This window comes from Crotalus tigris, unplaced genomic scaffold (genome assembly GCF_016545835.1).
Source record: "Crotalus tigris isolate CLP2741 ecotype Arizona unplaced genomic scaffold, ASM1654583v1 scf7180000020929.304458, whole genome shotgun sequence".
NCBI classification, from domain to species: domain Eukaryota; kingdom Metazoa; phylum Chordata; class Lepidosauria; order Squamata; family Viperidae; genus Crotalus; species Crotalus tigris.
Window position 1 is genome coordinate 206,746 of NW_024098262.1, and position 14,400 is coordinate 221,145.

Here is a 14,400-nt window from a genome sequence, read left to right on the forward strand (position 1 = left end):
AGATCCTTTGCCAACATGTGATGTTTATCAGTAGAAGAGGGGAAAATTCAATATCAATTTACCTATAGGAATGAACAGATATGAAAAGACCAGAAGCATCTACAGCATAGTAAGTCTCTACTTAGAATTCCTGGACAATAAATATTTGTTATGAAATCATTTCTATCGAGTTATCTGTCTGTTTAGATTGAACTCAAATAATAATAATAATGATGATGATGATAAAGTTGGAAGGGACCTTGGAGGTCATCTAGTCCGACCCCCTGCTCAGGCAGGAAACCTATATCATTTCAGACAAATGGCTGTCCAAATACTATACCTGTATTTGTTTCTTTTCTTTATTCTTTTTAGCAACATACATTATAGCCAAACCTCTAAAATATGCTTTTGCTGTGTCCCATACATTTTGAATAGAGGTTTCTTCTTTTTTATTGATTTTTTAAAAAATTCCATTTCTTTTATTGCTAATTGTAAAAATTATTTTTCTTTCAATATAGATTTATTCAACAGCCATCTTATTTTTTTTCCTAGATCCTTTCCAAGTCATTTTAATTGGATTATGATCTGCCCAAATATTTGGTTCTATTTCAACCTCTTGTATCATATCATGTCGATTCTTGACCACGATTTATGCCTATTTGAATAAAAAGTATATTGTGCTTTTTCTGGATTCATCTCTCTCCATATATCCTGTATACAAAGTTCATCTTTCATTTTTTAAAAAGGCTTAGGTAAAATATTTCTCCCTTTTTTCCTTTGTTTGTGGCTTTTGTAGTCTCGTACTGCATCAGCAATTGCATTAAAATCTCCAAGTATACAAAGGTTATGATAATTTAAATCCACTAGTTTGCCATATAATTACTGAAAAAAATGATTTTGTTTCTCATTGGGAGCATATATTGCAATCATCAATATTTGTTTTTGATTCCACGTAATTTCCACCATTAATATTCTCTCCTCTTCATCAACATAAATTTGTTTTGGGTTCATCTTTTCTTTTATATAGAAAGCTATCCTTCTTTTCTTTTGTACTGCCAAAGAAAAATAAAGTTTACCTAATTTTGGTTGTTCTAAAATTCTAGAATGTTGTCTCTTAATATGTATCTCTTGAAGACAAATTATGTCCATTTTCAACTTTTGTAATCTATGAAATGTTTTACTCCTTTTTGATGGGGAGTTGAGACCATTTATGTTTATTGAAAAAATTCCAATTTCCGCCATAATTTCAATTATATCAAGACCGCAGTCTTCCGGGAGAGTTTATCTGTCTCTGGTCTTTGGGTCCAACATCTTCCTCTAGTTGAGTCTTTTTAAGTACTTCCTCCTCCGTTTGCTTTGATGCTTCTGCAGCAGTCGTTTGCTCTGGTTTCTTAGGCTCAACATCACCTTTTTCCAGAAAAGCTCTATGGTTGTTGAAAAATTCCTCTGCTTGAGCTGGAGTATCCAGTCTATATCTTTTCGAGTCCCAAAAGATTAATAATCCTTCTCGGATCAACCATCTAAAATTCACTCCTCTGTTAACCAATTTCCTTGTTAAAAATTGATATTCTCTTCGGGCTTCTCTTATTCTTCTGGGAATCTGTTTAAGAACTACAAGTTCTTTGTCTTTATATTTCAGTGGTTGATCCCTTGCTGCTCTCAAGATCTCATCTTGTATGGTGCTCTTAAGGAATCTGACGTGAACTTCCCTAGGGACTCTATTTCTTCTTACGTAGTTTGAATTGATTCTAAAAACCTGATCCAATTCTCGTTTCATTTTGTCCATTTCCATTCCAAGTAGATCTGCCAATAGCTCACTCATCAGTTCTAACAGGTTCTCATCCTTCTCGTCTATCATATTTTGAAATCTTAGAAAGTATAATGCCCTTTCCATCTCCATGACAGCCATGCTGTCCTCCAGTTCTGTGTTGGTTTGCGCCAATCTCTGATTTTCATCTTGCAGAGCTTCTAATTTTTGGTCAATTAGTCTTTCGCCCCTATATCCATGTCAGACAACCGATTTGCACGTCAGGACCGCTACAGACCCCCACCAGAGTTTCCTCTGGCTTCACCCTGCCCAGCCATAGTTCACCATCTTTCAGGTCCTAGCACGCATGCTCATGCTCCACCTCCCCGACGGGGCATGTGAGACGGGCTGGTGGTACGCCCTCCGCTCAGAGGCCTCAGTATTTCTCTGTACTCTTCAGCAAACTTTGTTTCTTTAAATATTCAACTATTTTCTCCACAGAAATTTACATAAATTGGAATAATATTGATGAAATACTTTTTCATGACCAGATTATCTTTTATTAAGCATCTCTTTTTGTAATTTTAATATTTGTTCTTTTTCGAGACTATATACCAATCACTTCTCTAGTTTATTTGCAAACTTTATTTGCATTTTTTGCATGATTTATTTTTATTTTTTATTTCTCTTAATATAATTATCTTATAGATAATTATACCTATGGAAGCATAATTTGTTGAGAAATATTTACCTTGTCTGGAAAATTCTTTAATTCCTCATTTTCTTATCTCATCCAGAATAACTTGTTTTTCTCTTGCCTTTTCTTTTTGAATTCACTATTCATTACCATTTTAGCCATTCTCCGTTCACTGCATGATGAAGGCCTCTTCTTCATGTTTCTAACCTAAGCGGTCCTGAGCTTCCTTTTGCCAATTGGGCCCTCAATCTTGCTGATGTCATTGATCCATCTTGTTTTAGGGCTCTTTCATGGACACCTTTTATCAAGTGGGATCCATTCTATGAGCACTTTGTCCACCTGCCACCAGTTCTTCTTGCTATGTGACCAGTCCATTTCCATTTCAATTATTTTACTCTCATGATGATATTGTATACTTTCGTTTGTCACAATCAATACAAAAACTACATGTGGCACAAAGAGCCATGGAAAGATACATGCTTGGCATTACAAGATAGAAAGATCTGCACATCGATTAGAAAATTCACTATTAAGTCATATGAAGTAATAATTCATGAAAGCTTTGTTTGTATCCCAAACCATTCTTATATCTGTACCTTTATAAGTATTTTCAAAAACCTCTTTTAATTTTTTTACTATCCTCCACTATTGTTTCCTTCCTGCAATAGCATTTCATTTAATTTTCATTTGAAAAAAAACTGGATTTCCATTTAAAAATTACTTTATTATGATCTGTAAAGGTCTTTCATGATATCCCTACTTTATGAGCCTTAGATCAGTTTTCTCCATCCACCTTTCACTGAGCTGAGAGCTCCTCCCATTTGACTGGCATGTGGAGATTGCGCTGCAAATCTGCTTTTTTTTCTTCTTCTGTTTGTTATGTACTCCTGGCTACTTTGTAACCAGAAACAAGCTCGCCTGACCAATAACTAGTCAAGACACAGTGAAGGCCTTTTGTTTCATTTATTGCAATAAGCAGGGAGAGAAGCTATCAAAGCTTGGTTCTCTCCAAAGTTCCAACCCAAAATATTCCCTTCTTTATACAACCCAGCTGCCATATCCCTCCTCATTCCCCATTGACTCAGGTACTATGAAGTACTGACTCTTCCTGACTGCCTCCAACATATTTCCTGCTACATACTAAATCATACATCACATCTACATTAAAATTAGGAGATAATTTATGCAAGGTGTATCAAATAATATTAATCAGCTATTAGGTGTGCTCAATTGTCTGTTTTGAGTTCTGGGCCCTTTTTTATGGCTCCTTAGAACAATAAGGTCTTTCCTCTTTTTCAGTTCAGTTTGCCTTTCTGGTTATTCCATTCAGTTATCTTTCCTGTTATCTCAGTTAATTTTCCCTGACTACCCATTTCCTCTTGCAGCTGTTTTTACAGCATGTATTTTTCTTTTTCCCACTTCAAAGACCCAGCTAATGTTTGCCTACGTATCTCTCTTACATCCTGCCTTTATACTACCATTTCTTGTTCACATCCATTGTAGTTTCTTTGAGAGGCTTGTCCACTCTGTAAGTTTCCACTACACAGCAGATTCAATTTTACATTTTTCTTTCAATATTAAATTTTGAAGACCATTCACTTAATCCTATGATAATCAATCTTGCTTGCTTTCCTGTAATTTATTGGTGAGATTTTTTTCAGAAGTGGTTTGCAGTTGCGATCAGCCCAAGATCATCCAGCTTTCTATCTAAAGTGGATATAGAATTCAACCTCTCAGTTGCTTAACACACACTGGCTCTGTGCAAAAGTGCTAGAACTGCATTAAAAATATTATCATACTAATGTTAAATAGTCTGTTAGAGTCAGGCAGCATCAAACTGAATAAACAAATACGGTAATTAAATGTTAGTATTATAATATCTTTCAATTTAACATATTTAACACAGGTGCATGCGCACCTTAAATACAAAAAACCCCAAGAGGCTTGACAGCTGAGTAGGAAGGGTGGGGCTTGGCTCATGAGCCCCACCCCTATTTCAGGTTTGTTTGTTTTTTTGTTTGTTTGTTTGTTTTGCTTTTGTTTTTTGCAGGACAACGGCGCTGCTGCTTTCAGTGAGTCACTTGGTGCTGATCACTCGGCATGCCTGCCAGTTCCCCAGCCACATGGACTGGATCGACCAATCCTTGTCCGCGGTAGAGGAGCACGTGAGCGTGCTGCGCGAGGCAGCTCTGGCATCGGAAGCAGAGCGAGTTCCACCTGGATCAGAAAGCTTTCTGCAGGAGCAGTCTACAATTTGAGAACAAAGGGAAGAGGGAAGGAGACGCATGTCATCAATGGCTCTGTGCTTCCTCTTCTTCTCTATTTTTCATATAGCATCGCTGATGATTTGGCCTAATGACTGTTATCCTGAGGATGATAGAACCGCCACCTCGACTGTTCTAGTCTTGCATCTGGATTAATGACCCTGCGATATTCTCATGCTGGAGGGGATAGAACAGGGAAGGAGGACATAATATTGTTAGTAATTTTGTCTGCAGTCAGAAATATTTTGGCTATGGTATTTGTTATTTATAATTAAAGCTAAGAAAAAAGAAGGGACTTAAGACCACAATTGAGCCCAAAATTTCTGTTGCTAAGCAAAGCAGATGTTAGGTGTTTTGCTTCATTTTATTATTTTTCTTGCCCTAGTTGTTAAGCAAATCACTGCACTTGTTAAGTTAGTAACATGGTTGTTAAGTGAATCTGACTTCCCCATTGACTTTTGTTGTTGTTAGTTGCAAAGTCATATCCGACCCATCGCAACCCCATGGACAATGTTCCTCCAGGTCTTCCTGTCCTCTACCATCTTCTGGAGTCCATTTAAGTTCACACCTACTGCTTCAGTGACTCCATCCAGCCACCTCATTCTCTGTCATCCCATTCTTCTATTGCTCTCAATCTTTCCCAGCATTAGGCCCTTCTCCAGTGAGTCCTTCCTTCTCATTAGGTGGCCCAAGTACTTGAGTTTCAACTTCAGGATCTGGCCATCTAAAGAGCAGTTGTGGTTGATTTCCACTAGGATTGACCGGTTTTACTTGTCAGAATATTGTAAAAGTGATCACATAATCACCGGAACACTGCAGCCATCATAAATAGATGCCAGTTGCAAAATGTCTGAATTTTGATCACGTGATCACGGGGATGCTACAACAGTTGTAAGTGTGAAAAATGACCTAAATCACATTTTTAATGTTCACTAAACAAATGGTTGTAATGGTTGTACCACAAATCATGTGGATAGTTAAGTGACAGTGGCCCATGATTACAGCATATAACTCCTGCCTTTTGGTGTCTTTGATAGCAATTCCCCAACCCATTATCATCAACAGCCTGATTCTGAAACTTTTTCCAGTTTCTGCAAAACCAATTCTATAGTTTTTTGGATTCTAACTCATGTTTTCTTTCTACATGAAAATAAAGTGTACAGTGTAAATTGGAGATTGTGGAGGAATGAACAGCTGATTGCTTCAGTAAATTCTTGAGCAATTGCAGGGTGAACTTGAAACCATTTAGATGTATATAGAGGAAATTTTCCCTCTCATTCAGACTTTTGTAATAAATAGTTCTCTCCATGTATTCAATATCTTTTATTGCTAATATTAATGTATAACAAAAATCTCTTTTCTTATGAAGATAAATCTGAATATTGGCTAGCTAAGCTTTAACTAGAAAATCTATTGTGCACCAAAGTATTTTCAGACTGGGTTCTTTCCTGGTTTGCCCTTTGCACAGATTTTTGTTTACATACTCTTATACTACCCATTATCACTACCACTTTCGTGTAAATGTAATAAAAAAAATATAGCTTCAACCACTTCAGTTTGTTTGAAAAGGAAATATTTATTGACCAAATTGAATCTTCCTTGCTTAGGCTGTAGTCAGTGGCTTTAATGAAATGAATATAATACATGCAATGCAGATAATGAAATCATCGTCCACTTTTGATAAGAAACTATCTTCTCTAACCTTTAACCTTCCAGATGTACTAAGCAACAACTTCTGTAACTCTAAACCCTAATTCTGCTTCATCACAAAATAATTGATAGAATAACGACAGCATGATCTTAATATTAACTATGTAAAATAATGCATTCCAGAGTGCATAATTGCAAAGTTCTCCCACTGAAAACATGCACAAGCTTATATTGCTTTGATATTATTTTCCTGTAAACCTTCATATACTGGATCAAGCTGTGCTTTGAATTTGCTGAGTAATATTGAAATGTTGGTTGTTCCCATTTATAGAAACTGGCAACACTGTAAACATTTCTCTACTTTTGAGAGCATTCATTACTTTCTCAGAAAAGACACAGAGTAGGGATCAGTATACAGTCAACAAATGTAATGTTGATATTGTTTTTTTGCCAACTCAAGGATAGGACTAGGGGTCAGACCCCGATGTAACTTGTTAATGGCCATTTCAGCTTCAAAAAGAAAAATATATTTAGAGTATCTTAAACATCGTTGTCATTACATACATTATCATGTATATCCGAATCTAATATGTTCCTACATACATTTGTTCATGTTAGAAGATGTATTTTATTGAACCTGCTATAAACCAATAATAACCTCAATTCTGTTGTTTTTGTTTTGAGTTGTTTTACTATACCATTCCTCTTCCCATGGAAAAAAAATTAATGGCATAGTCCAGTGGTGGCGAACCTATGGCACACGTGCCAGAGGCGGCACTCAGAGCCCTCTCTGTGGGCACACATGCCATGCCCTGGAGATGGCAACTGACCCTCTTCAACCCAGACACCCACTAACTCGCCGAGGTCCACATGGCTGGATGCATCCCAGCACCCATGTGCTTGCTGGCCTCTGTGTGCAGGGGCGATGGTGTCAGGCAGCAGCAGCCCCGGCCCCTGCCTTGCCCTGCAACAATGGCCCCCCTGTCCTGCCTTGCCTTGCCTTGCTTTGCCTCACCCCGCAGGACAAGCCTCAAGCCTACTGCCCCACCTGCCAGAGACCCCCTGGATTTCCCCCAACTCTGCCCGGCCTCCACAGGTATCCCTCCCCCTAGCAACATTAAGGTGATCATGCCCACCTTGGCTACACCCACACAGTCTGCCATGAGCACCACAGCTATGCCCACCCAGTGGGCCACGCCCACCTGGCACCTGGCGATTTTGGGTTGCAGTTTGGGCACTCGGTCTCTAAAAGGTTTGCCATCACTAGCATAGTCTAATAGCTTCTATGATATGATATTTAGGCTGGTGAGAATATAAATGTTTGGAGGGTCACTCTTGCTGGTAAAATCAATAAAGGAAGGGTGATAGAATTATCCAAAAGTGAGAGTGAAGACAGGTGAAACTGTACAGGTATAAGCTTACCAAAAATCAAACTTTGAATAAAAGATTACATATAAGCGCTCGGTTTTTACCAAGAAAACTAGACTGTTATAACATTTAGATGAATCTGGATGACAAGCCATCTAGAATGTGCCTCTGAGTATTGAGGAAAATCATAAAACTTTAATTGGTAAAGCTTGAGGGAATGAAATGAACTGACCAAAGTTGCAAGTAAGACTAGTCATTATATGTCAATATTCATTTTATCCTTATGTGACATGATCTCTCCCCTTCCATCTGCAATCAGACTGCCACCATGTTGCTTTTGACTCTAAAGGCTATGCACAGCAGCAGTGTAGTGGGGGTCCTTCAAATTTGTATAAGATGGATAGAGTTGCATCTTTTAATATGAAGGTTCCTTTTGTAATACTTCAGCAACCTTGCACCAGCTGTATGCAAACAGCTCCCTGCCATGTATCATTATTTGGGACATCCTGTATGGAAAAATCTTTGATCATTACATTAAAATGGTAATTATGTAACAGAGCTAGACCATTCTGTCAGCACTATGGTGACAGCTTTCCTCCCACACTTTTAAGAGATTTTTCCACAAGGCTGAAACAATACATTGATGGATAGATATTCCTCTCTTTATCTCCTTCAGAGGAAAGCATTCATTTCCTTTATGAAGGAAAGAAAGGAAACAGTAGGAAAATCCTAAATAAGCACACAGCTTGTAGTCTGTCTCCTTCATGAGTTTGACCTCTTTCATGATTGTGACATTGCTTTAATAATTTATTTTATGCAGCAGATGTAGTCAGAATGGAACTAAGAGATAAGGAAGCCCTGCAATCAGACCCACCCTTAGTCCTAAATCAATGTGCTGCTTGACAAGTCTCTCTTCGTGCTTCTTATCTATTTCATGGTGATAAATTGTATGCATATGGTCAAAATGGAGCCTAGGAGAAGAGAACAGAGAGGAAACCAAAGGAAAAGGAACTTGTAACCAGACCTATCCCGTTCCTGAAGACTGATGGATATTTTCCCTGCTAGCTGTTGTGGGTGTTGAAGCATAGAACAATCAAACCACCACAATACAAACGGTGTGGTTTATCTTGCAGTTGCGAGGAATTACCGCTTCCTGATGGAAGCAGCTGGAGCCGAATCCTTTAAAAAAAAGAAGAAGAGGGCACTGGAGGAAGGTCTTTTCCCTCATGTGCTGATGATTATTGGTTTGCAATTTACCGAGAGAGCTATTCTTCTGGTTTCACATGAACAACTTACAACACGCATAAGAAAGCTCAGTTCATGTATGTAAACACTGCAGGCACTAAATCGTAGCCGAGAGAAAGATAATCTGGTTCTGTAAGTGCGATTCCTTATTTTCATTCTATAGTTCGGAGCAAAAATGTCAGGGAGACAGAAGGAACAAGAACTGCTGTCTTGAGGAATTAATTATTTAGACTGCTTAGAAAGGAAGCCGACTGTGATATGGTAAAACGATTAGAACGGTATGTATTTCTCAGATTTACAGAGATTCTTGTTAGGGAACTTGTGTTTATGTGTTATTACTAAATTCTGATCGGTGAGCATTACGGCTTGCTGTGAATGTCAAATTTTAAATATTAAAAGAAAAAAGAATGTAAAGGGGGCACCCGGATTTGAACCAGGGACCTCTTGATCTGCAGTCAAATGCTCTACCACTGAGCTATACCCCCTCTTTCGCTAGTAATATTGCTACAAGCTTTTTTCAAGGAAAGAAAGTGAAACTAAATGTTCCGTTTTATAATGGAATTGATAGGAATCCTGTTAATTAGTTCTTCGGGAACATTATAATTCATCCAAAAAGTAACAAAGTGTTCAACGGTAGAATTTCTTGTTGCAATTTCATTATCTACCTGAAGATCCCTTGTTTTTGTTTTCAAATCACAAATACATACTGTAGGGCTTTTTCTTTAGTGACAATAGGAAAGATCCATATAACTCAGGATTTGAAACTGTATCATTTTGATCCAAAGCCCTATATTCTCTCCTTATTTTTGAGCCTACATTATATGTGGAATATATACTGAGAGAACCCATACTAGAAGAAGATGAGCATTATTTTAAAATTGGATGAAGAAATATAGGATTAATAATCTGCATTAAGCTTGTGACACTTGTGATGCAGAAAATGCAAATGATCTATGAGCACAATAATGAAATAAAAAATTGGGATAAGGTTAAATATAATGAAGATGACTAATGACAATAAATACAGCAATCAACAAAAATATTGAAGTTGTGGAGTCTTATTCTTTTTAGGCTAACCAGCAGTCAAGACATTAGCTGCAAGCAAGATTTGGAAAATAATGAAGGTGTTGGAAAATATATTAAAATATAAGGATGTGTCTCTGTCTACAAAGAATAGAATCATGCAGACAACGGTTTGCTATAACACTTTATTGAAGCAAAATTTGGACTTTGAAGACTCGGGATAGAAAGCTTATTGACATGTTGAACTTTGTATTCTCCAAGACTCCTGAGGATACCAGCTAAGAAAACAAAGATCCTGGAGCACTGGGGAACTACCAGAGGACTGGAAAAGAGCTGATGTAGTTCCCATTCTGCGTGGGCCACACTCAGGGGTGACTCTCCTTCAGGGGTACTGCTGGAGAAGAGGGGGTCACGGGGGGAGGCGAGGCTGGGGCAACGGCACATGTGCCCACAGAGAGGGCTCCGAGTGCTGCCTCTGGCATCCACACCCATGCCATAGGTTCACCACCACTGATCTAGAGGCAAATAAAGTCATTACTAAAAGCCAACATGGGTTTGTCAAAAACAGATCATGCCAGACAAATCTTATTGCATTCTTTGACCAGGTGACAAAATTAGCGGACCAGAAGAATGCTGTGGATATAATTTACTTGGATTTTAGTAAGGCATTTGAAAAAGTAAACCACAACCTACTACTTGATAAGATATGGGTTAGCATCACCACCAGATGGATTACTCAGTGTGTGGTCCTCAATAGAACTGCATCTACATGGAGGAAAGTGTGTAGTTGCTCTGTTCTGGGCCCAGTGCTTTTCAACATCTTCATCAATGATTTGGATGAGGGGATAGATGGGGAACTCATCAAATTTGCAGACCACAACCAAGCTGACAGGAATAGCCAACACTCCAGAAGATAGGCTTAAGATACACAAGGATCCTGGCAGACTTGAGCATTGGGCACTATCTAACAAAATAAAATTCAATGGTGAAAAAAGTAAGATTCTACATTTAGGCAAGATAAACCAAATGCACAGGTAGAGTATAGATGGTACCTTGCTCAATAGTAGTAACTGTGAGAGGGATCTTGGAGTCCTAGTGGACAATCACTTAAATATGAGCTAGCAGTATGCTGCAACTACCAAAAAAGCCAACACAGTGCTAGACTGAATTAACAGAGGGATAGAATCAAAATCATATTAAGTGTTAATATCACTTTATAACGCTTGGGTAAGGCCACACTTGGAATACTGCATCCAGTTTTGGTCACGATGTAAAAAAGATGTTGAGACTCTAGAAAGAGTACAGAGAAGAGCAACAAAGATGATTAGGGGACTGGAAGCTAAAACATATAAAGAACTGTTGCTGGAATTGGGCATGTCTAGTTTAATGAAGAGAAGGCTAAGGGTGGCATGATAGCAGTATTCCAATATCTCAGGGGTTGTCACAAAGAAGAAGGAGTCAAGCTATTCTCCAAAGCTCCTGAAGGCAGGACAATGGATGGAAACTAATCAAAGCTAGAACTAAGGAGAAGTTTCCTGACAGTTAGAACAATTAATCAGTGAAACAATTTGCCTCTAGAAGTTGTGAATGCTCCAACACTAGAAGTTTTTAAGAAGAGACTGGACAGCCATTTTTCTGATCTGGACTAGAAGATCTCCAATGTCTCTTCCAACTCTATTATTATTGCTGTTGTTGTTATAATATAAATGGATCCTCAAAGATATCAAATCAGAGTTCTCATTCAAGGCACAAAGGGTCAGGCTCAAACCATCATACCTTAAGTGAAGACCTGCAAAAATAGATTAGGACAGATTACTCTGGAGAAAATCTGTGCAGTCACAAATAAACACCAACTTGCAGATACATAAGTAATCAACCAATTAATCATCATTTTAACCATTTAGGAAGGGCAATCATTTAAAATGTAATGTCCCAAAACTGAACTTGAGAACTGGGAAAGGATATTTATTGTTTATTGAAAAGTTTATTACTTTTCGCATAGGATTCCTTACAGGAGTTCGTAGGATTGGGCATTACATTATAAAAACTATCTGCAGCCTAGTGATTTGAAGAGGCATTGACTATAATATTCCCTCCCAGTATAGCAAAGAAATGTGGTGAGTGTTGTAGTCTGATACAGATGGAAAGTATGCATAGAATAGAATAGAATATCTTTATTGTCATTGTGTAACTCACAGTGAAAGTAAGTATTAATTATTAATAAATTAAGTATGTATTCTGGCAATAATAGTTTCTGGACACCTTAACAAATAACCCACTTATTACTATTAACATTTTCACTGGTCACAATTCTAAACCTTGGATTTTTCAAGTATAATTCCTGAGAAGATAATTATATATACAGTAAACACAACTATTAGGGTGAAGGAAGAAAATGAGGAATATTACAGAACAGATAGTGGGACAATGAAAATAATTTTATACAATTGTCTTTTCATAGTTTTAATATATTTAGTTTATTGTTCAACATATTATGTCAGCACAAAAGTTTGAGCTCAATAAATCATGTTCATTTAATCACGGGTAAACATACTAATACAACGTACTTATCTTAGTTACCAATTTATTTCAATGAAACAATGTTATTATTGCTAAACCGCTGTTTAATTTTTGTTCAGTCAGTACCTAAGATAATTGTTTCTCATTTCACTATTAATTTCCCTTGTCTCAAATGTTTCCCAGATGTATATTAAATCTTGTACAACAGTAGTAGTCTTGATCAAGGTGTCATAGAATTTGCTGTTTGAGTTTCAGAAGCCCAATTATGAGCAATTCTGCAAGCTGTAAATACAGACTGAAAAAATTGACATGGTATATTATAAACGAAACTTTAATTATTGCCCCATCACTCAAAATGCCACTTTGCTCTTCTACTAAGAAATCAAGGATTGTTGTAGCTCCTACCTAGAATAACCTACAGTTGATTGAGAGCCATTAGTGGAGTGGAATGAACACTTTCAGCAGCCCTTCCTCAACTTGGTACATTTTCAAACTATTATATTCTAAGATTACCCAACCATCAGTTTCATAATACTTCTGCACTAATGAAAAGACAGAGTGTTTTTTTTTTTTTTTGCATAATCCATATCAGGGTTTTTCAACCAGTGGTACAGGTACCACCTGTGGAACATTGGCACCTGGCAGGTGGTACGCAACCATCCTAGAAAAGTGGTAGTGGGGGAAGGGAATGAGCTGAACTGGTGGCACTGCACAGGCCTGAGCGAGAGATGGCTGGAGCTGTCAGGATTCAGCGGAAGCGCCAGGATTAGTGCCACTTTCCAGCTGATCGGCGTTTCTTTGGGGCTGTCAGGGCTCAGTGGAAGTGCCAGGATCAGCGCCAGGCTCCAGCTGGCCCTGAAGAAGCACCAATCAGCTGGAAATCCTGGTGTTTCTGCTGAGCCCAACTGGAATGTTGCAGCATCTCCAGGATCTTGTGATTTACATTCAGATGCCTGGCAATTGATTCATATTTATGACGTCACAGTGTCCCAGGGTCATGTGAAGTGACCAAAACCTGCTGCAACCACCCAGCAGACGGGGGGGAATAAAAACCAAACACCACCCCACCCCACCCCCACTGCCAATCCTCAACAGAAATGCTCACAATAAAAACCTCCGACAGGAGGAAGAGTGCCGCTGTGTGGGCAGGCAGGTGTCTTGCCCGGCTTTGGCTTGGGGGCATTTTTTTCAGTGCCATTGTAACTTTGAACAGTTACTAAGCAAACTGTTGTAAGTCAAGGACTACCTGTACTTTATCACTTTTTTCCTTTTTTTTTTTTTTTGGTCATCAGGTTTTTGACACCTTGCTAGGTGACTGGTGGTCCTCGGATATTGCCATATCCTAAAAGTGGTACAATAGGTGAAAAGGTTGAAAAGCCCTGATCCATATGATTTGCAGGTAGACTGACAAAAAATATTACAATGGAAATGCTCTTGATACAGGTTAGAATATCACTAATTGGCAATTCTGGGTGGAATTAATATAAATTACACCAGAATATTTTTCTGTTCCTCTTCCTTGTCTTTACTCTCTGCCACTCTTTATAGTCCAATAATATCATCTTGGGAATAGAATTTTTTTTTTTTTTGCAAAAAAGCATGCATAAGCTATTTTTGTGCTTTTTCAACTATCTCTCTACTCTGTATGCACTTGAGGTAATACGCAAATCTGAACAAAAATACAATACTGTAGGGCAAAATGAAAACAAGCAATCAAGAGAAAAAAATCAATTGAACAACTGAATTTTAAATTTCAATTTAACCATCTAAAAGGCAATAGAACCACCATTCACTGCAGAGAGGAAGTTTTATCACCAATGGAAAGCAGCTTGGAAGAGACTTTCTTTTGCATAATCCGTATTGTTTTTCAGATTATAGGTAAATTGACAAAAAACTTTCTTTGCTTT

At 37.9% G+C, this 14,400-nt stretch overlaps 1 protein-coding gene and 1 non-coding gene across 3 annotated transcripts in view; one reads left to right on the top strand and one right to left on the bottom strand.

Moving 5' to 3' along the window:
* The window catches only part of TMEM98 (transmembrane protein 98), a 40,676-nt gene extending 35,681 nt beyond the window's left edge, over nucleotides 1–4,995 (top strand). For both annotated transcript variants that reach the window (XM_039368737.1, XM_039368738.1), the window contains exon 7: nucleotides 4,474–4,995. In XM_039368737.1, coding sequence (XP_039224671.1) covers nucleotides 4,474–4,681 — 208 coding nt within the window. In that variant the 3' untranslated portion in view covers nucleotides 4,682–4,995. The remainder of the gene's footprint in view (nucleotides 1–4,473) is intronic.
* Nucleotides 4,996–9,363: 4,368 nt separating this feature from the next.
* TRNAC-GCA lies at nucleotides 9,364–9,435 on the bottom strand. Its single transcript has one exon. It is a non-coding gene; the product is annotated as a tRNA-Cys (tRNA).
* Between the last annotated feature and the right edge of the window lie 4,965 nt (nucleotides 9,436–14,400).